Below are 24876 nucleotides of genomic sequence, written 5' to 3' on the forward strand. Positions count from 1 at the left end.
CCCACGTTTTAAATTTACCTCCTCTCCAATGCAACATGGTTTTGGCCAGGTACAAAGTTACTGCTTTTGTATTTTCTTTACTTTCCTTAATGAATCAGGCCCAATATTATAAAATTTATGGGTAGGTAATTCCAACAATGTGCATGTTGGCAGGTTAAGTGCTGACGTTTACACTGTCAGAGTAATGACCGCCACCGATTTTCACAGAGCAAAAGCAATTATTGGCTTTTTTATCTTCCTGGTTTTTCAGAACATTTTGAGTAATGGGTTTTCAGATAATAGAGCCTATATCTGTTACTGTAACAAAATGATTGTTAAAGGAACACCATGATAAAGATTGGGTATAATTCACATTTATGTACTGTATATGGGCGGCACGGTGGGACAGAGATTAGCTTTGCTGCAGCACAGTGCTGCGGCCATGGGTTCGATTCCACACGGGGTGCTGCTGTCTGTGTGGAGTTTGTATGTTCTCCCCGTGTCTGCTGTGGTTTCCTCCTGCAGTCTGGAAACACGCTGCTACTTCATTGGCTTCTGATGGAATTATGTCCGAGTGTCTGTCTGTGGTAGGGAAATAAAATTGTCTGCTGGGGTAGTCAATAATGTGAATTAATGAACGTTTTGGGCCTGATTCATCAAGGCACGTATCTGCCGACTTTGTGCGTATCGCACGCAAAATCGCTCTGCGCGTGCTCAGAACTCGGATATACACAACTAAACGTAGCGATGTTCACTGCATCTTCATACACAAAGGACACTCAGTACAGCCTACAAACGGGGCAGGGAAGGGGCATAGTCAATGTACAGTAAGGGCGTGCCAAGCTGGAGCACACGTAGCCACGTCCAAATCCAGCTCTGGGCATTTCTCCAACCCATTACTCAAAGGTACTTGTTTGTCAGCCGTATCTCTTTCTCCAGCTACAGGTCTAGTCTAAGTGCTGATTACTAGTGATGACGGCTGTGTATACAGCTATAACATGTGTTTGCAATCAGGAGCAACTGTAAAATTGTATTTTATATTCAGTAGACATTAATAACATCCTAATAAATATATTTCATAGGGGGGGGATCTAAAAAAAAATGTTTAACTGTTAACAGGTGACATTAATTCAATAGTTATTTTTTTGTACTGTGTGTTCTTTTGTGAATCTACATTCCGCCTGGGTATTGGACGTGTCGGCTAGAGCACAGTAGACCTACACACAGCTGTCTTAACATGGGCACACTGAGCAGTTGCCGGAGGCCCCACCAGTATAGGGGCCCCATAGGCTGGCAATCTTTTCAGTATATTATTCCGGGAAATTTATTCAGAACCTTCAAAGCCTCTTTATTAAACCGTTTAGGTGGAATAATCATCTCAGTATCTGTACTTGTGATCTTTCTGTTGTGAATACATATCTTAACCTTGATGAAAACAACGTGTGTGTATGTATATATATATATATATATATACATATATACCTCAGAACTTCCCCTAATCTGTCCTCTTTCAAACGAACATTAAAAACCCACCTTTTCCTTAAAGCCTTCCAGTCTCGTGCCTAAACTCCCACCGGTCGGCTACCTCTCTTTCTCATCCCTTCTCCCCCTTCCTCGACTCCGTCTCCGTTTCTCCCGTCTCTCCGTCTCATCCATGTGTCTGTCTGTCTTCCCCTCCCTTTAGATTGTTCGCTCCTTTGAGCAGGGCTCTCCTACCTTCTGTTTCCATCACTTTTAACTGCGCTCTCCAGCTACTCAGCTCACCTCCTCTCAGTCCCTCTGCCCTCTGTCTCCTCTCTCTCCTCTCCGCTCCCCTCAGTGACTCTCAACCTGTCATCTGTGCCCACCCTCTTGGGCCATAGTTACCTGCCTGTACTCACTTTTCCCCTCCCTCCCTCTCTTTCATGCTGTGCCTGAGCCCCCAGAGTTATAGTGCTTACTGTTACTTGTACTGTGCTGTGTCACCTTGTACTGTGCCATTGTTTGTCCTTGTATGGCGCTACGGATACTTTGTGGCACCCTATAAATAAAAATGAATAATAATAATATATATATATATATAAATGTATGTAGTAATGGAGCAGGAGATAGCAACAGGTAAGTGGTGACTGCTGTAAAAATAGACCAGTCAGGTCCGCTACGCCATACTCACATAGCATCCCTTATTCAGCAATACATCTTTACCGTGTTATTAGTGAATGCTAATTGCTACCCAGCCGACACTTGTTTCTTTGTCACAATGAGCAGCTCCATCTTCATAATACAAGTTCTGGCTCCATAAATGTTCCTGAACTACCCAGAGGTCACCCTGTTATAATCTGACATACATCCGCTGCTACTGGAGACATGGGACCCACCTAAGTCTTGTTCTCCCCTCGAGAAATGCAGGATTTCAGACCAGAACACCTGACATAATGTTAGATACACTAATCGGGAGTTCATATAGCTGAATATGAGGAAAATAGAGTTTCTGGGCCCGAAGAACTTACAGTCTAAGGGAAAGATGCACAGAACGATGGGTTGGTAAAAAAGTCACTCTTTTAGTGCAATAATCTAACCATAAACTAACTATAACCATAAACTAACTAATCCATCTCTACTGCTTGACGTTACTTCAAGCCTGTACTCACAATATGGGCCCGCATCCATACCTGGAACCCAGCAATTATAACCTCCTGGTCATGTGACCAGTATCTATTACTTTCACTTGACACCATTACTTTCCATGCACACACCGTTCAAAGAGCACGGTATGCCATACAGTGCAGAGTACCTAGGCCTAGCAGTGACACCGTGCTTCAGCTGGCGCATAGCTAAATTTGGGTAGGACCATGGAAGTGTCTCTAGAGCCTCTCAGTAATAAAATTTGGTGCTGGGCCTAGGCAGCGGCAGCTCCTCTTTTGGCACAGCTGCCCCCGCCTTGTATAGAAGTGGCACATGCTGACTTAGAACCTTCTTCCCCTGCTCCATAATCCACTTGTATAGGTGGAAGCGCTCAGCGCAATATACGGGCTGGAGGCAGCTCCATTTCCTCTCCTCCACTGAACTCAACGGTAACAAAATTTAGTCATAGGAAACTATCCACTATCAGTGTTTTATTGGCTGATGGCATTCAGGTGCTTGACCTTCACTGATCTCCGATTGGCTGCCGAAGCGCAGAGGAGGAGATGAAACACAGCTACTATCATCCAATATTACAGAAGTTGGTGGGATCTCCCAGACCAGGAGCATAGAGGTAAATCTACTTCCACAAGCCCTCGGTGGATGAGCTCTACATTGTACACTGTCCACCAAGGGTTAGGCTCTTTTGGGCATACTTGGCCACTAAGGGACTGGGCACTACTTGGAACATTTAACCACCAGGAAATGTACACAGGCTATCATAGAATTATAGGAATGGTCAGAATAGGACCTGGGTCTAGCAGGGGACGGAGGGGCTTGATGAATTTTCCAACTTTCGGTGCCACTATTGTTTCTTTCCGTCACTGTTAAAATCAGAGTATCCTACAATTCTGGGAGACCTCACAGGACCTCCGCTTGGTCATTTGCTGGGCTACAAAGTGGACGGAGACATGCCTTAATGACACAAATCACATCATCAATCATTTTTCCCCCGCCCACTTAATGTGAACGGTGGGGCGCAGTGTCATAATACGCAGTGTCCTGCCCACCCAATGACACAAAATCATGCCAACCCCTTCTTATTTGAATCTGGCCTCCATATCTCCCAGAGGGCCGATGTAAAAAGTACAGGCAGGTATGGATAAAATACCCCCCAGCCACGAGGGGTTTAAGTATTAGGTATTGTCTCAACGTTCTTGTTTGGCGCTGTTTCTTAAAGACCAGACAGAAATCTTGCTTCAGTCGTCAGCCCTCGATTGTGAGAGTATCACCCAAACGTTGCTACCAGCTGCCGATTGAAGTGGGATGTGGAAAAAAATCTGTTCAGGTCTGATAAGGGAAAAAAAAAAGTATTTGTGCGTCTGGAAATGTTTCGTCGATTATTATGTTTCTTACTTTGTTTAATATATCTTACAAAATTCATCTCTATTTTGAATATGAAATATTCCACTTGGTTTGTAACATGAGGCGGCCGGTAGCTGGTAATTCTGCGCCGCTTGTGAGCCGAGGAGATTAAGAAGATTAATGTCGGCATCTCGGCGCCCTGAACAATGTTCTCTTAAATATTTCTTATCAGCAGACACTTTTTTTTGAGGACTGTACTGTTTTTAGCCAATGCGTAAAGAATCCATCATCTGCATATAATTAGACAGTGGAAATTACATTGTATTGCTAATGAGCAGATGTGTCTTTCCTTGTGAAAGAACAGCTGCACTTGTATGAGAAGCCACAACACCCCCAACCTAGAATTACAGGTTTTAATGCCGACTTGTATCCTTCCTGCAGAATCCCGTGCCAGGAACGCAGCCTCAGAAACACATTTCTGACCTAGGGCCGCAATGAACATGTGCAGACTTTATATGTTATCTAGATCGGAGATTGGACACGTCAGAGACGCTGGAACTCACGGACAAAACACAACCAGGGTCTGATTCATTAAGGAATTCAAAAGGAATGTATTGTGTATTGTGCATGTACTTCGGGCATTCACACGTCTGTATTCAGCTACAAGCGGATCGGAAGAAACGTCTCTTGCTGAATCCAGGTTCGCTCTGCTCTGACAGACAACACACTGCAGGATACGTATAATACATATGTGGAATATAAAGTCCTAGCAGAACGCACAGGGAAAAAAATATTTGATTATTGTCACCTGTTAATAATATAGGGCCTGATTCATTAAGGATCTTAACTTGAGAAACTTCTTATTTTAGTCTCCTGGGCAAAACCATGTTACAATGCAAGGGGTGCAAATTAGTATTCAGTTTTGCACGTAAGTTAAATACTGCATTGTAACATGGTTTTGTCCAGAAGTTTCTCAAGTTAAGATCCTTAATGAATCAGGCCCATAGTCATTAATGACAAAATATTTTTTTGGGTTTTCATTTCCCCAAAGAAATACATTTATTAGGATGTTCTGAATGTCTACTCTACATAAAATGCACTTTACACTTGCTCCTAATTGCACACACATGTTCTAGCTGTATACACAGCCATCATCACTAGTAATCAGCACTTACACCTGTAGCTAGTGCCAGTGACACGGCAGTAAAACACGTACCTGAGAGATGCCCAAAGCTTGAATCGGCGCTTCTGCGTGCGCTCCAGCTTGGCACGCCGTTACTATACATTGACTACGTGCATACGCCCAGTCCCTCCCCCGTTCTGCCCATGAAATCGTAGGTTGTAGTAAGAGTCCGTTGTGTTTAAAGATGAATAACATACACTTGTGTTCTCTGACATATAGTCCGTTTCTGAACATGGCGAGAGCAACTTATCACAAAATATGACATGTATCGGCATTTGCATTCCATAATGAATCTGGCCCCCAATGCGCACCATGACACGCGTCTGTGTCTCAGCGGACTGCTTCAGAGACACATCTCGCTGAATTGAATCCCCCCTTTAGAGTACCGAAATGAGACATAGAGGACCCTGCCCCTGAGAGCTTACATTCTATAATGACAACGGGGCCTATTTATAAAGCACCAAACTGCGCGGAAACTGCTTTTTCCACGTGGTTTATGTATTTTCAAGCAACATTTTAATGGAAGAAAAGCCTGATGGAGGAGATATCTCCTGCATTAGGCAAATTACAGCATTAACTGCAGTCCCCATAACGTCCAATGAGGACTGCGGTCTGGTCGATTATATATCAAATTCCAAAAAGCTTATCCTTGTCAGCAATGGCTGATGTCAGCTGAAGATGTTATACACTGAATCCTATGGGGATAGTATTGCAGTAGAGGGATCTACGGGTCCCTAACCGCAGATTACCTGAACTTCCCTCCGGTTACTATCACAACATGTACCTCCTATCACATGCGCTGTCCCGGGATGATATTTTAATAAATACTTTCCAGAAATCTTCTGTCATTGCGATGACAGATGATAATTAATGGGGCAAAACCCTGTTAATTAATACATGGGCCCCTATAGGAGGAAATGGTACAATAGACAGAGTGGGGTCACTATGAACGGAAGTCTGCAGGATGCTGAGGACATGTGGAGGCCTAGGAAGGGCCATGAAGGTGCAGGGGCTTGTTTGGTAGAGGTGCTCTTTGCAGGCAACTTCAACTTTGCTCCCCCAGTAGTCCCTGTTTTTATGCTTTGATATGAGCGTTAATGTTTAACAATACTTCTTCTCCCCTCTAGAGATCTGCATACTAAAGCCACAAATCTCAGTAACAATGATTTCCTATCAGCTAAATATGTGGAAATGAGCCACATTTTGTTTTGATCAGCTATACAGCCACACTGGTCACCACAACCAAACTGATCCAGCACACACGCCTCAGTCACACTGATCAGACACACGCCTCAGTCACACGCCTCAGTCACAGTGGTCAGACACACGCCTCAGTCACACGCCTCAGTCACAGTGGTCAGACACACGCCTCAGTCACACTGGTCAGACACACGCCTCAGTCACACTGATCAGACACACGCCTCAGTCACACGCCTCAGTCACACTGATCAGACACACGCCTCAGTCACACTGGTCAGACACACGCCTCAGTCACACTGGTCAGACACACGCCTCAGTCACACTGGTCAGACACACGCCTCAGTCACACTGGTCAGACACACGCTTCAGTCACACGCCTCAGTCACACTGATCAGACACACGCCTCAGTCACACTGATCAGACACACGCCTCAGTCACACGCCTCAGTCACACGCCTCAGTCACAGTGGTCAGACACACGCCTCAGTCACAGTGGTCAGACACACGCCTCAGTCACACTGGTCAGACACACGCCTCAGTCACACTGGTCAGACACACGCCTCAGTCACAGTGGTCAGACACACGCCTCAGTCACAGTGGTCAGACACACACCTCAGTCACACTGGTCAGACACACGCTTCAGTCACACGCCTCAGTCACACTGATCAGACACACGCCTCAGTCACAGTGGTCAGAACCACGCCTCAGTCACACTGGTCAGACGCACGCCTCAGTCACAGTGGTCAGACACACGACTCAGTCACAGTGGTCAGACACACGCCTCAGTCACAGTGGTCAGACACACGCCTCAGTCACACTGGTCAGACACACGCCTCAGTCACACTGGTCCAGCACATGCCTTAGTCACACTGGTCAGACATACACAGCACAGTGGCACTAATTAGACCTTTATATAGAAGACAGAGGTCTAATTAGGTCCAATGGAACATAAACACCACGGCTGTGCCAGCTCTGCACTAATTAAGAGGGGGGGGGGGGTTAGGGGAGGATAAAGGGGAAGGGGTTAGATAGATCAGTGGATGAAGGGAGGGAGTAGTAGGTGGGATGACCAGAGTGGATTGGAGAGGTTTAAATAAAGGGATTCCTGGAGTGTAGAGTAGAATTGTATTTCGGACAATCCACCCACCCACGCCACAGATGGGTTATAAGTTGTATTGTGGGTTAACCTGGGTTTTATTTGCAGACGAGGCACAGCAAGCTGTAAAAGCACTGCAGTCAGCGGCCATGGGGGGCCGCAAGTGACGGCCATGGGATACCCCTCTGAAAGCATGGCTGAAATACTCTACCACCCCTATGGGGGGGTCTTGCAAGAAACCAGGGTAATGGGATCCCTGGGGCCTGGAGGCATGGAGGGCCCCTCTTATTGTTTGTGATAATTACAGTTATGGCTGGAGCTGATGGATGCTGTGTTCTCTGACACCTTTCAAAAGATTGATTTTTAAATAAGTCTGTGACCTCTTTGTTGCCAAGCAAATCTCATGTATTTATTTCAAGTAAACCGGAGGTGGGGTGTAAGAAAGGGGGGCATTGGCCGTTGGGCAGTTTATTGGCAAAATAAAAGTGAAATTGCTGTTCCTTCTTTAATTTTAATTAAGCCAAACTTACGTCCATACCTGGGCCGCACAGAACACTCCAGCTGCCGTCAGAGCCGCAGTCATACAGATGTGATGGCCCTTCCCTGTATCTTGTATATAATGAACATTATTCTGAATTTACTGTTCCTGCTGGTGCTCTGAGCCCACAATATAAATGCAGTCGGCCTTTCCCATTTCTCATCCTTATATGCTGCAGACATCACACATGGTAAATTGCGTTTTAATTCCTGGGTAATAGATACAGGTATACATTATATGCAGTAAAGCTATAAATAATGTAACTTCATGTTAACACAAACTAAGTTGGAGAAGTAGAATAAAGCCAGTTGTGATGTATTTTTACTCTCTGCGTAACACACATTCTTTTATCCCACTCCAAAGGCATTTTTTTTTTTGCCTTGTGCGATTTCTGAGACAATGCGGAGCAGCATTTGGGAGAGATCTGGTCTTTTCATGTTCCCTTTCATCTGTGCCAACAGATAATCTCTGGCGTATGCTTCCAAATAGCTCCACTCTCGAGGCTTTATGTCCCTGTCTATATGGCCTATTTTGCTGGAATTTATATATAGAAGTCCCATAATTGTGTGCTGCTGAGATAGCCTCCTGTCGGCGGCTTTTGTTATTCTGCAGTAAAACTTTGCCGTAGTCTATCAACTTCATGAACTGAGGGGCAAGCCAAACCAAATATCCAGATATATGAGGTTCTCCAGCGGTTGTGGAACTGCAAATCCCAGCATGCCCTGACTGCTGGATCTTGTAGTTCCACAACAGCTGCATAGCCATAGGTTGCAGTAAGCCTGGTATAGTCCGAGGGTGGCGTGACACAAAGGCACTTTTATTCCGCAATAGACAGACAGTCATTGGCTCCTTATACTGGATACAAATCAAATCTTTATTCAACTATACCGCCAACACGGTTCACCCATGTCAAGGCGTGTAAAAACCAGGTCACTCTTTTGCTCTCAGCCATCAGTGTTCACTTCTGAAAGTGCAGTAGGAGCTTTGTTTTGTTGAGCGGAGCTTGACGCTCCTTGCAGAGTGCGAGCCAGGTACACAAATGGGCCTAGCGACGCACACACCTGCAGAAATCGAGGACTCCTGTAGCGGTAGGAGGTATCATCATCATCAGTTATTTATATAGCGCCACTAATTCTGCAGCGCTGTACAGAGAACTCATTCACTTCAGTCCCTGCCCCATTGGAGTTTACAGTCTAAATTCCCTAATATACACACACACAGACAGACACACACAGACAGAGAGAGACTAGGGTCAATTTTGATAGCCAATTAACCTACTAGTATGTTTTTGGAGTGTGGGAGGGAAACCGGAGCACCCGGAGGAAACCCACGCAAACACGGGGAGAACATACAAACTCCACACAGATAAGGCCATGGTCGGGAATTTAACTCATGACCCCAGTGCTGTGAGGCAGAAGTGCTAACCACTGAGCCACCATGCAGCCCATCTAATGGACTGCCTGACACTTTACAGCGCTAGGCAGCCCTCTGGGGGCGTGGCCACTCCCCCCATCGCAACATGACCACGCCCCCTGTCCCGCTGCCAGAGACAGACATGTTGGGAGGTATATACATGCGCGTTTGTAGCCAGACCCACAAAAGGTTGTGTAGAGCGGTTTTATGGGAATTGTTTGAAAATCCAGTAATAAAGACGTGGGTTTCATTGCCGACGCAGACAAAATTGTGGGCATAGATATATATTCCATCTTTGCATATTTTGCAGTCTTTAAATTACCTTTATTCTCCTCTAAAATTTACACTTCATTTAAATAAATATATATCTCAGGTGCAAAACACATGCACTGAAAAAATGGCGTACACCCCCCTCTGACGTTGTCTGATGCTGACATTAGCGCAGTGTAGTCAGAGTGTTGGTGGATGCAGCTGATTTTCTACCTCATGAGAATCCACTGACTGCAAATATAATTTCCTCAATATTCCAGCACACTGCCAGTATTTCTGAATTCTTCCCCCCTCTGCCCTGTCTTGTAGCATTGTGCGTTTGATGAATAGTCACCAACTTGATTTACCCTTTCAGCAGACTTTAATTTGCTGTAAATACTTGTGATGTATGGGTATTTGTGTTCCCATGTATTTTCATTAAAAGATATTTCTGTGTACCAGCTCCAGTTCACCCCGGGCGGAGCGCTAGCTCAACGCCATCTGTTAAGTGTAATAAGTTGATGGATAATTTTGCTTGGTTTGGCTGGCTGTATGAATGCCCCATGGTGATTTTATCTTGGCTCTTGTTACAGTAGAGACCTGGATTCACCTATTCTTGTTGTCAGTGCTAGAAATCAGGCACAAGATGTGATCGTAGTGTGTTTTCCTGCTGTCCAGCAGAATTGTGCCTTGCTGCAGAATTTGGGGTCTTATTTTACAGCTCGTAGGAGAACTGACAACAGGTTTTTGTGAGTGCGATACAGCCGTGTGACAGCAATGGAACTCACTGTGGTTTCTGACGGTCTCTCTGGGAAGTTTTCTTCATGCCATTCACCTGCCTGTTAGTGTGTATGAACAGTGTTTGTATACAGTATTCCCAACCATACCAGTATACAGTATCCCCCAACCGTACCAGTATACAGTATTCCCAACCATACCAGTATACAGTATCCCCCAACCGTACCAGTATACAGTATCCCTCAACCGTACCAGTATACAGTATCACTCAACCGTACCAGTATACAGTATCCCTCAACCGTACCAGTATACAGTATCACCAACCATACCAGTATACAGTATCCCCCAACCGTACCAGTATACAGTATCCCCCAACCGTACCAGTATACAATATCCCTCAACCATACCAGTATACAGTATCACTCAACCGTACCAGTATACAGTATCCCTCAACCGTACCAGTATACAGTATCCCCCAACCGTACCAGTATACAGTATCCCCCAACCGTACCAGTATACAGTATCCCTCAACCATACCAGTATACAGTATCCCGCAACCGTACCAGTATACAGTATCCCCCAACCGTACCAGTATACAGTATCCCCCAACCATACCAGTATACAGTATCCCCCAACCGTACCAGTATACAGTATCCCCCAACCGTACCAGTATACAGTATCCCTCAACCGTACCAGTATACAGTATCCCCCAACCGTACCAGTATACAGTATCCCTCAACCGTACCAGTATACAGTATCCCTCAACCGTACCAGTATACAGTATCCCTCAACCGTACCAGTATACAGTATCCCTCAACCGTACCAGTATACAGTATCCCTCAACCGTACCAGTATACAGTATCCCTCAACCGTACAAGTATACAGTATCCCCCAACCGTACCAGTATACAGTATCACTCAACCGTACCAGTATACAGTATCCCTCAACCGTACCAGTATACAGTATCACCAACCGTACCAGTATACAGTATCCCCCAACAGTACCAGTAAACAGTATCCCCCAACCGTACCAGTATACAGTATCCCTCAACCGTACCAGTATACAGTATCCCCCATCCGTACCAGTATACAGTATCACTCAACCATACCAGTATACAGTATCACCAACCGTACCAGTATACAGTATCCCCCAACAGTACCAGTAAACAGTATCCCCCAACCGTACCAGTATACAGTATCCCTCAACCGTACCAGTATACAGTATCCCCCATCCGTACCAGTATACAGTATCACTCAACCGTACCAGTATACAGTATCACCAACCGTACCAGTATACAGTATCCCCAACAGTACCAGTAAACAGTATCACCAACCGTACCAGTATACAGTATCACCCAACCGTACCAGTATACAGTATCACTCAACCGTACCAGTATACAGTATCCCCCAACCGTACCAGTATACAGTATCACTCAACCGTACCAGTATACAGTATCCCTCAACCGTACCAGTATACAGTATCCCTCAACCGTACCAGTATACAGTATCACTCAACCGTACCAGTATACAGTATCCCCCAACCGTACCAGTATACAGTATCCCCCAACCGTACCAGTATACAGTATCCCTCAACCGTACCAGTATACAGTATCACCAACCGTACCAGTATACAGTATCCCCCAACAGTACCAGTAAACAGTATCCCCCAACCGTACCAGTATACAGTATCCCTCAACCGTACCAGTATACAGTATCCCCCATCCGTACCAGTATACAGTATCACTCAACCATACCAGTATACAGTATCACCAACCGTACCAGTATACAGTATCCCCAACAGTACCAGTAAACAGTATCACCAACCGTACCAGTATACAGTGTACAGTATCACCAACTGTACCAGTATACAGTATCCCCCAACCGTACCAGTATACAGTATCCCCCATCCGTACCAGTATACAGTATCCCCAACCGTACCAGTATACAGTATCACCAACCGTACCAGTATACAGTATCACCCAACAGTACCAGTATACAGTATCCCCCAACCGTACCAGTATACAGTATCACCAACCATACCAGTATACAGTATCACCAACCATACCAGTATACAGTATCACCAACCATACCAGTATTCAGTATCACCAACCGTACCAGTATACAGTATCACCAACCGTACCAGTATACAGTATCCCTCAACCATACCAGTATACAGTATCCCCCATCCGTACCAGTATACGGTATCACCAACCATACCAGTATACAGTATCACCAACCATACCAGTATTCAGTATCACCAACCGTACCAGTATACAGTATCACTCAACCGTACCAGTATACAGTATCCCCCAACCGTACCAGTATACAGTATCCCCAACCGTACCAGTATACAGTATCACCCAACCGTACCAGTATACAGCATCACCAACCGTACCAGTAAACAGCATCACCAACCGTACCAGTATACAGTATCACCAACCGTACCAGTATACAGTATCACCAACCATACCAGTATACAGTATCACCAACCGTACCAGTATACAGTATCCCCCAACCGTACCAGTATACAGTATCCCCCAACCGTACCAGTATACAGTATCACCAACCATACCAGTAAACAGTATCACCAACCGTACCAGTATACAGTATCACCAACCGTACCAGTATACAGTATCACTCAACCATACCAGTATACAGTATCACTCAACCCTACCAGTATACAGTATCCCTCAACCGTACCAGTATACAGTATCACCAACCGTACCAGTATACAGTATCACCAACCGTACCAGTATACAGTATCCCCCATCCGTACCAGTATACAGTATCACCAACCATACCAGTATACAGTATCCCCCAACCGTACCAGTATACAGTATCACCAACCATACCAGTAAACAGTATCACCAACCGTACCAGTATACAGTATCACCAACCGTACCAGTATACAGTATCACCAACCGTACCAGTATACAGTATCACTCAACCATACCAGTATACAGTATCACTCAACCCTACCAGTATACAGTATCCCTCAACCGTACCAGTATACAGTATCACCAACCGTACCAGTATACAGTATCACCAACCGTACCAGTATACAGTATCCCCCAACCGTACCAGTATACAGTATCACCAACCATACCAGTAAACAGTATCACCAACCGTACCAGTATACAGTATCACCAACCGTACCAGTATACAGTATCACTCAACCATACCAGTATACAGTATCACTCAACCCTACCAGTATACAGTATCCCTCAACCGTACCAGTATACAGTATCACCAACCGTACCAGTATACAGTATCACCAACCGTACCAGTATACAGTATCCCCCATCCGTACCAGTATACAGTATCACCAACCATACCAGTATACAGTATCCCCAACCGTACCAGTATACAGTATCACTCAACCGTACCAGTATACAGTATCCCCCAACCGTACCAGTATACAGTATCACCAACCATACCAGTATACAGTATCCCCCATCCGTACCAGTATACAGTATCACTCAACCATACCAGTATACAGTATCACCAACCATACCAGTATACAGTATCCCCCATCCGTACCAGTATACAGTATCACCAACCGTACCAGTATACAGTATCACCAACCGTACCAGTATACAGTATCACCAACCGTACCAGTATACAGTATCCCCCAACCGTACCAGTATACAGTATCCCCCAACCGTACCAGTATACAGTATCACCAACCATACCAGTAAACAGTATCACCAACCGTACCAGTATACAGTATCACCAACCGTACCAGTATACAGTATCACTCAACCGTACCAGTATACAGTATCACCCAACCCTACCAGTATACAGTATCCCTCAACCGTACCAGTATACAGTATCCCCCAACCATACCAGTATACAGTATCACCAACCGTACCAATATACAGTATCCCCCAACCGTACCAGTATACAGTATCACCAACCGTACCAGTATACAGTATCACCAACCGTACCAGTATACAGTATCCCTCAACCGTACCAGTATACAGTATCCCCCAACCATACCAGTATACAGTATCACCAACCGTACCAGTATACAGTATCCCCCAACAGTACCAGTAAACAGTATCCCCCAACCCTACCAGTATACAGTATCCCCCATCCGTACCAGTGTACAGTATCCCCAACCGTACCAGTATACAGTATCCCCCAACCGTACCAGTATACAGTATCCCCCAACCGTACCAGTATACAGTATCCCCCATCCGTACCAGTATACAGTATCCCCCATCCGTACCAGTATACAGTATCCCCCATCCGTACCAGTATACAGTATCCCCCAACCGTACCAGTATACAATATCCCCCATCCGTACCAGTATACAGTATCACTCAACCGTACCAGTATACAGTATCCCCAACCGTACCAGTATACAGTATCCCCCATCCGTACCAGTATACGGTATCCCCCAACCGTACCAGTATACAGTATCCCCCATCCGTACCAGTATACAGTATCACTCAACCGTACCAGTATACAGTATCCCCATCCATACCAGTATACGGTATCCCCCAACCGTACCAGTATACAGTATCCCCAACCGTACCAGTATACCGTATCCCCCATCCGTACCAGTATACAGTATCCCCAACCGTACCAGTATACAGTATCCCCCAACCGTACCAGTATACGGTATCCCCCATCCGTACCAGTATACGGTATCCCCCAACCGTACCAGTATACGGTATCCCCCATCCCTACCAGTATACGGTATCCCCCAACCGTACCAGTATACGGTATCCCCCATCCGTACCAGTATACGGTATCCCCCAACCGTACAGTATACGGTATCCCCCATCCGTACCAGTATACGGTATCCCCCAACCGTACCAGTATACGGTATCCCTCAACCGTACCAGTATACAGTATCCCCCAACCATACCAGTATACAGTATCACCAACCGTACCAGTATACAGTATCCCCCAACAGTACCAGTAAACAGTATCCCCCAACCCTACCAGTATACAGTATCCCCCATCCGTACCAGTGTACAGTATCCCCAACCGTACCAGTGTACAGTATCCCCCAACCGTACCAGTATACAGTATCCCCCAACCGTACCAGTATACAGTATCCCCCATCCGTACCAGTATACAGTATCCCCCATCCGTACCAGTATACAGTATCCCCCATCCGTACCAGTATACAGTATCCCCCAACCGTACCAGTATACAGTATCCCCCATCCGTACCAGTATACAGTATCACTCAACCGTACCAGTATACAGTATCCCCAACCGTACCAGTATACGGTATCCCCCATCCGTACCAGTATACGGTATCCCCCATCCGTACCAGTATACGGTATCCCCCAACCGTACCAGTATACAGTATCCCCCATCCGTACCAGTATACAGTATCACTCAACCGTACCAGTATACAGTATCCCCAACCGTACCAGTATACGGTATCCCCCATCCATACCAGTATACGGTATCCCCCAACCGTACCAGTATACAGTATCCCCAACCGTACCAGTATACAGTATCCCCCATCCGTACCAGTATACAGTATCCCCAACCGTACCAGTATACGGTATCCCCCAACCGTACCAGTATACGGTATCCCCCATCCGTACCAGTATACGGTATCCCCCAACCGTACCAGTATACGGTATCCCCCATCCGTACCAGTATACGGTATCCCCCAACCGTACCAGTATACGGTATCCCCCATCTGTACCAGTATACGGTATCCCCCAACCGTACCAGTATACAGTGTCCCCCATCCGTACCAGTATACAGTATCACTCAACCGTACCAGTATACAGTATCCCCCATCCGTACCAGTATACAGTATCCCCCATGTGACACTTCCTTCCCTCACAGTACACACTTACATATCCTGGGCATCGCTCAGTTCTAGTATCTGGATGATAGTTACCTTGAGAAAGCAAATTGCTGCTTCCATCGTACATTTTTCTGCACAATAGGCTACAACAATGTGCTTTACCTGATGGAAAAATAAACCGAAAGCCAGTCTGATTTCCCCTTCAAACAGTAGAACTCACTTTAATATTTACTTGACCCCTCAGAACACAACTCTGTGACAATGCTGTCAGTGATTGTAACTATCACTGTCAGGTTCTGTGTGTTAGGAAGTCAGCGAGGTGTCTCTAATCTCCGTCTCACAGTCACGATACATGGAGCCAGTAATGTGCACAGCTGTCTGTGGATGATACCAGTGTATAGATGGTTGGATACAGCTGTAATGTCTTGTATGCAGTGCAGAAGGATAGATAGCATGGTGACATCTGTCTAGAGAACCCAGTGGTCACCGTCCCCGAGTCCGTTGTGATTTGATTCCGGAACAAGAAAAAGACACGGTGCAGAGCAGCCGGTTTCATCTATATAATAAATATTAAGTCTCCACAGATTACTGTGTATGTGAAAACACAATATAGTCCGGCGATCTAAAACAAGCGGGTGACCCCAGTGTAACTATAGTACAGGGTGAGGCATAGTGATTTGTATATTGTTTGTTTTAGAGCACCGGACTATCTTTTGTTAAGTGCTCTTAATTGTCCCGGCAGCACTTTCTCAAATGATTTGATTCACTTGTACTCATTTCATTCACTTAAAGGAACCGCAGATATACCGTGGCAACATCTCCACTTTTTCAAACCTGCAGTTTAGTAAATATGCCCCTTAGTGTCTGCCACCTCTTTGTTAGATATCTGCAGATCTTTATGGACCTGCCCCTCAATGACATCATACCCTGCCCCAGTGATATCATACATTGCCGCTAGGCCACACCCCAAGCTACCGTATTATAAAAGGAATGTCACTGACAGTAAGACTGACAGGAAAGCTCTGAGAGAAAACAAACATATTATGGGGGGGGGGGAAGAGAAGAGAAACAATGGTATCTATACTGTACAAGCAAGCAGACTTACCAGCATCATAAAAACTTGGCATAGCTCTATACCAAGGATACTGTTATATCTTTAGTCCTTATTATTTAAGATAAATACAAAGGAAAAATAAAAAATATAGATTAAGAGAGAGTTCTTTAAACTGATGACCAGATATACAGCTTGTATACTAGGCAGATGAATGTTATAGAAGTGTGTACATTCATCCCTTGGAAATGTGACATTGTCCTGATATCCAATCCTTTGTATAAATTCTCATGCCCGCTAGCGTGTGATGGGTTAACTGTGGGTAATAAGAAGCATTGAGGAGGAATAGGATGAACGATTGGCTGTAATATCTGCATAGTGCAGGAGGTGATCTATTAACGCCAGCAGTGTCAGAGCTGAATACCGCGCAGCCTATGGGGTAGCAGTCATCTGCGACCCTCCAACATTCAGAGTGAGAACAGGTTAAACCCGGCGTTCTAGAACCTGCGCAGTCAGCCGTCCCTCCATTAATCATGGTTTACCAGTAATTACTAGCAGCCTTTAGTCTTTTAATCTTTTTAAGGTCATAGCTTAGCCGTTCTGTAGTAAGAATACATTTTCAAGGAACGCTTAATCTTTGTATTTTCCACTAAACCCCCCCAAATACCAGTATATTGTAGTGTTTGTACAGAGTACTAAATGGTGGAAGGAGGCACATAATTTAGTTTGGGGCTGGTAGATCATTCCTGTCTTGCTGATGGGAGATTACAGTGATTGCTTTGACTTTATATTGTGAAGGTCATAGCCCAGGGCAGACTGTTCTGTCAGACAATGTGTGTATCAGTCTATTGTTATATACAAGGAGCCTGATCGTTATAAATCGCTGTAAGTATACAAGACCATTGTTCTGCCAGCTCCTCAAAAGTACATACAGATTGTTAAATCATTGTATTATACAGTGTGACTATATAGACATGATATAATGTACAGAGGTGGGTGTGACTATATAGACCTGATATAATGTACAGAGGTGGGTGTGGTTATGTAGACCTGATATAATGTACAGAGGTGGGTGTGGTTATGTAGACCTGATATAATGTACAGAGGTGGGTGTGGCTCTGTAGACCCGATAAAATGTACAGAGGTGGGTGTGGCTCTGTGGACCCGATATAATGTACAGAGGTGGGTGTGGATTACAAGGAATATAATAGTAATGTCACTCAAGGAGCTTAAACAGGCCCTTAGAAATGTTCTGGGTACCAATCAGGAGGCTCAAAGTGGTCATGTGACCAAACAGCCGGCGGGGAGAGTGGGACCAAGCCACGTGGCGCACACACACCTAAAATGACTACATATGGTTTGGATTGTTCCACTTCAGGTCACAGGAGTGTTCTGTTTTCAAAATATTGGAACTTTCAAATAATATCACTTACAATTGACCGTTTAATATCCAGCAGGGATGAAATTTCATGAACCGTCTTATTGTAAAGGTGGCATCCAATCACAGTACCACACATCCTATCACAGTACCACACATCCTATCACAGTACCACGCATCCTGTCACAGTACCACACATCCTATCACAGTACCACACATCCTATCCCAGTACCACACATCCTATCACAGTACCACACATCCTATCGCAGTACCACACATCCTATCACAGTACCACACATCCTATCGCAGTACCACACATCCTATCACAGTACCACGCATCCTATCACAGTACCACGCATCCTATCACAGTACCACGCATCCTATCACAGTACCACGCATCCTGTCACAGTACCACACATCCTATCACAGTACCACGCATCCTGTCACAGTACCACGCATCCTGTCACAGTACCATGCATCCTGTCACAGTACCACGCATCCTGTCACAGTACCACGCATCCTGTCACAGTACCACGCACCCTGTCACTGAGCTCTTCAGAACGACATTGCTAGGTGGTTGATTTTATACACCTCTGGCAACAGGTCTGACTGAAACACCTCAATTCAATAATTAACAGGTGTGGCCAAATACTTTTGTCCATATAGTGTATATCAGAAGTTATACATATAATGTAGTGTATTAAAAATTTATTGAATTCTGTTAATAAAGGGATTTTGTCATTACATTTCAGCTTAATTTAAGGAGGTTCCCGCCGGTTTCTAGGAGTTTAGAGCTGCAGGTGTTACTGTTGCTATTGATGTTTATGAAAAGAGTTCTCTGTATATAGCAACATATACAGCAAGGGGGGACATTCTCCTGAAACACTTAGCACTTAGTATATTCAGTTATACTTTGCACAACCTATTATAAAATAACTTACAGGGTGGTCTGAGAACACCTATTGCTTTGTGACATGAGGACGGCAGACTGAGAGCTGAATCTAGCTGATAGCGATGTCTTTGTGTTTTCTCAGGGATGCGTCAGGGTAACGACGCTGGGACCATGTATCGTTCTGCAATCTACACGTACACCAAGGAACAGATGGACGCTGCTTTAAAGACCAAAGACGATTACCAGAAGGTGAGGTTTGCTGGATAGCCTGACGTGATACTTCACTTGTTTCATCTACCACTGGAGGGAATTATAAAACTGTGGTTCAGCAAAACAGAATGTGGTCACTCGATGCAAATGAGATCTCAGCATTCTGTGGTTCATTTACCTGTATGTTACACTTATTTATATAGCCCCTACATATTTAATCGTTCCCAGTGGAGCTCACAGTCTGTAGTCCCCACCACAGGGACACACATACTGGGGTCAATTTAGCCAAAACCAATCACCCCCCCCCCCCCAGGAATCACCCCCCCCAGGAATCACCCCCAGGAATCATCCCCAGGAATCACCCCCCAGGAATCACCCCCCCCAGGAATCACCCCCCAGGAATCACCCCCCAGGAATCATCCCCCAGGAATCACCCCCCCCCCCCAGGAATCACCCCCCCAGGAATCACCCCCAGGAATCATCCCCAGGAATCACCCCCCAGGAATCACCCCCCCAGGAATCATCCCCCAGGAATCACCCCCCAGGAATCACCCCCCAGGAATCATCCCCCAGGAATTGCCCCCAGGAATCACCCCCCAGGAATCACCCCCCAGGAATCACCCCCCAGGAGTCATCCCCCAGGAGTCATCCCCCAGGAATCACCCCCCAGGAATCACCCCCCAGGAATCACCCCCCAGGAATCACCCCCCAGGAATCATCCCCCAGGAATCACCCCCCAGGAATCACCCCCCAGGAATCACCCCCCAGGAATCATCCCTCAGGAATCACCCCCCAGGAATCACCCACCAGGAATCATCCCCCAGGAATCACCCCCCAGGAATCATCCCCCAGGAATCACCCCCCAGGAATCACCCCCCAGGAATCATCCCCCAGGAATCACCCCCCAGGAATCACCCCCCAGGAATCACCCCCCAGGAATCATCCCCCAGGAATCGCCCCCAGGAATTGCCCCCAGGAATCACCCCCCAGGAATCACCCCCCAGGAGTCATCCCCCAGGAATCACCCCCCAGGAATCACCCCCCAGGAATCACCCCCAGGAATCACCCCCCAGGAATCATCCCCCAGGAATCACCCCCCCCAGGAATCACCCCCCAGGAATCACCCCCCAGGAATCACCCCCCAGGAATCATCCCTCAGGAATCACCCCCCAGGAATCACCCCCCAGGAATCACCCCCCAGGAATCACCCCCCAGGAATTGCCCCCAGGAATCACCCCCCAGGAATCACCCCCCAGGAGTCATCCCCCAGGAATCACCCCCCAGGAATCACCCCCCAGGAATCACCCCCCAGGAATCACCCCCAGGAATCACCCCCAGGAATCACCCCCCAGGAATCATCCCCCAGGAATCATCCCCCAGGAATCGCCCCCAGGAATCACCCCCCAGGAATCATCCCCCAGGAATCACCCCCAGGAATCATCCCCAGGAATCACCCCCAGGAATTACCCCAGGAATCATCCCCCAGGAATCACCCCCAGGAATCATCCCACAGGAATCACCCCCCAGGGAATCACCCCCCAGGAATCACCCCCAGGAATCATCCCCCAGGAATCACCCCCAGGAATCATCCCACAGGAATCACCCCCCAGGGAATCACCCCACAGGAATCACCCCCCAGGGAATCACCCCCCAGGAATCACCCACCAGGAATCATCCCCCAGGAATCATCCCCCAGGAATCATCCCCCAGGAATCACCCCCCAGGAATCACCCCCCAGGAATCATCCCCCAGGAATCACCCCCCAGGAATCACCCCCCAGGAATCATCCCCCAGGAATCACCCCCAGGAATTGCCCCCAGGAATCACCCCCCAGGAATCACCCCCCAGGAGTCATCCCCCAGGAATCACCCCCCAGGAATCACCCCCCAGGAATCACCCCCCAGGAATCACCCCCAGGAATCATCCCCCAGGAATCACCCCCAGGAATCACCCCCCAGGAATCATCCCCCAGGAATCATCCCCCAGGAATCACCCCCCAGGAATCACCCCCCAGGAATCACCCCCAGGAATCATCCCCCAGGAATCACCCCCAGGAATCATCCCCAGGAATCACCCCCAGGAATCACCCCCAGGAATTACCCCCAGGAATCATCCCCCAGGAATCACCCCCAGGAATCATCCCACAGGAATCACCCCCCAGGGAATCACCACCCAGGAATCACCCCCAGGAATCATCCCCCAGGAATCAACCCCAGGAATCACCCCCCAGGAATCACCCCCAGGAATCATCCCCCAGGAATCACCCCCAGGAATCATGCCAGCAGTCCGTGTTTAGGCTGTCTGGCTCCTGGCGTTTGTCTGGTCCTGGTTTATACTTACAAATACATTGATTTCTAGAGGACTGGTCACAGGAGTAAGAGCATCAGATGGATGGAGACTGGAAGTACATGGCGGGTTTTCCCCTGGTCTCAGAAGCTGTAGATGATAGTTGAGCCAAGTATCCGTTGACCATGATAAAATGAATTAGACAATATTTGGGGTCCAGTCAGTGTTACTAAAAGGAAAAGTACAGAGTAATTGTATGTTTGTAAATGTAATTCCAGCAAGGACATTAGGCAGCTGGCAACGCAGATAGGGGGAGTCCGTTGTGTATTGAGCGTGGCCAACACGCTGATGTGAGCGGGGATGGATGCCGCAGGCACGGAGCTCTGTGTCACATGTCATCGGTTCCTGTACCTCATTGGGTGCTGTAATACAATGCATCAGGGACCTTTCATGGAAAGTTACAGCTACACTCCAAGTTCTTTAGTGGAATGTAATACACGTGTACACATTCCTGTACCAATACTGTATATTAGGAGGAACTGTACTCTCTTGTCAGAATGTGACATCACAGATTTTCCTTCCGATCCCATAGAGATGCGCAGGAACATTCGTGATGTTCGGTTAACATACCACCCACTAATGAGCGCAGCCAGACATCACCGTGACGCCCACTTATGACGTACTTACCCACTCTCCCAGAATTTCCAGGTAGGTCTTCCCAGGAGAGACGCAATATCTCCCATGGCGTAATTCATCGCAAATCGCGTCATTTTGGCCCTGCGGCATAACGCCGTGAGTTTAAAATCCCGCCCCGTCAGTACTTGCACTTCACCTCCTCTCCACTTAGGCTTTGGAAAGACGAACCTACCTGTAGCCCTGACCCCCGTTGCCAGCTTTGATCATTAGTTACATCAGGTTACCGATTCCCTACGTGTAAACTGTGTGTTCTGTGTAAAGACATTTCTGTACTCTAACCTCTAGTCTAGTAATAATCTGAGACACGTAAAATAATTCCGACTGCCTGGAAACAAACCATTTCCGAATCTCTCCCATTATGTCAATACCTGCAAACCTTTACATATATAAACATATATTTGCATACATTAGATATATTACATCTTATGTTATTTTCCTGGTGAATGTAGCAGTCTCTCAGAGAGAGGATAAAGAATAAGGAACACTCCTGGAGTTTGAAGTTTGTTAATTTTGCTACCATCAAATTCCCTATCTCTGGTGCTGTATGAGGGATTGACACGAGGGCGTGAAATTAGGAGGGGGAGGCACAATGGGGGGATAATTACAGGGCACAGTGACACTAATCACTAATATACGGGTGACAAGATGTGGAGTGTGTTCATTTGGGAAGTGACATGAGATTGCCTGCTCTATTTATATAGATTGCACAGTGGTTAGCATTGCTTCCTCACAGCACTGGGGCCATGGGTTCAAACCCAACCAGGGTTCTCCTCACGTACTCCAAAAAAACATACCGGTAGGTTAACTGGCTTCTGCAGTGACCCTTACTCTCTGTGTGTGTTCATGCGTTTGGCTGTATAGATTGTAAGCTCCACTGGGACATGGACTGTTGTGAATGAATAAGTATATTCTCCCGAGACATCTGCGTTGTAATATGGTAATATGGCTACATAAATAAAGGTTAATATATAGCATGAAAATAATAATTGAAACCATTTTCAGTCTAGTCACATATAAACTCATTTGTATGCTTCTTCCACGTGTACCAGATATTACGCAGGTTTATAGTGTGTATAACGCCACAGATTGCATCAAATCTCTGCTTTTTCATGTGGTTCCATAGTCTTTGTATCTCTTTTAGCTTTAATCATTATGATTTGTTAGGTGTTTTATGGGCTAGTAATTATAACAAATAAATCACCACCTAACGCAGTGGCTTTTTATTATGGGGAGGAAAAAAAATAAAAGAGGGTGACGCTATAAATTGTTATTTTGTTACACAATGCCGCATCTGTCTGAGACTTGTCTACACAGTGCCCTCTAGTGGGCTTTACATGTATCACAAGCAGAGAAAAGCATTGATTCTGCTGTTTATTCTGGATTTATAGGCAAAATGACAATGGTAAATCCTTACCGGAGTTAAAAATCTGACCACAGATTGCTGTTACGTAGCAAAAGTAAATCATCAGGAAAAATACAGATGACAAAATGAAGACGATAAATCACAAAATCTATTTTGTGAAAATGGCCACCCAGCCAATCAAAGCTTTTCTCCTGTTAGTAGGTGTTCAGTAAGTGCATAAATAGTCACCCGCGTCTCCTGGTTTCCTTCTATGTCACCAAGAACAGCCACATACTAAGTGACTGGGATATGAGTAGTACCATATAGTATCTTAAAGGGCCGCTAGGTTCTAATGTTTGTTGTTTTTTAACCATCTCCATTCATCGTGTTAATGGCTCATCCCTGTGAGCCGGATTTCACCCAGCGGCCAGGGAGTCCTTTATCCATTAATATTGCATGAGGACATAATGTCCTGCACCTCGCCAGCCTCCTCTGCTTAGACATTGACAGAGGAATGGACATTGTCTGCCTGAAGCACCTGTGTCATTATTTAGATGTGTCATCTGCAGTCAGGTTACACTCAGCACTATAAGCAACTCTGTGATCATAATGGGACTGAGACTTCCAGACATTAAAGCACAGGTTTGGGGTGAAACCAGATGACACTGCATCTCCATGCGGGGAACCGTGGGGGGATCTCTGTACCATGACGGGATTATTGTGGTGGGGAGATCACTGTGCCTTGGGGGGATCACTGTGGCATGGAGGGATATCTGTACCATGAAGGGATTATTGTGGTGGGGGGATCTCTGTGACGTTGGGGAACTCTGTGCCTTGGGGAGATCTCTGTGCTGTGGTGAGATCTTTGTACCATGAC

The 24876-nt window shown here is 46.2% G+C and overlaps 1 protein-coding gene across 5 annotated transcripts in view; it reads left to right on the forward strand.

Moving 5' to 3' along the window:
- Positions 1 to 24876, forward strand: part of MSRA (methionine sulfoxide reductase A) — a 249494-nt gene that overhangs the window by 164608 nt on the left and 60010 nt on the right. For all 5 annotated transcript variants that reach the window (XM_075201201.1, XM_075201203.1, XM_075201204.1 and 2 more), the window contains one exon: positions 19608 to 19714. In XM_075201201.1, coding sequence (XP_075057302.1) covers positions 19608 to 19714 — 107 coding nt within the window. The remainder of the gene's footprint in view (positions 1 to 19607; positions 19715 to 24876) is intronic.

This window comes from Mixophyes fleayi, chromosome 3 (assembly GCF_038048845.1).
Source record: "Mixophyes fleayi isolate aMixFle1 chromosome 3, aMixFle1.hap1, whole genome shotgun sequence".
In the NCBI taxonomy this organism is placed as follows: Eukaryota; Metazoa; Chordata; class Amphibia; order Anura; family Limnodynastidae; genus Mixophyes; species Mixophyes fleayi.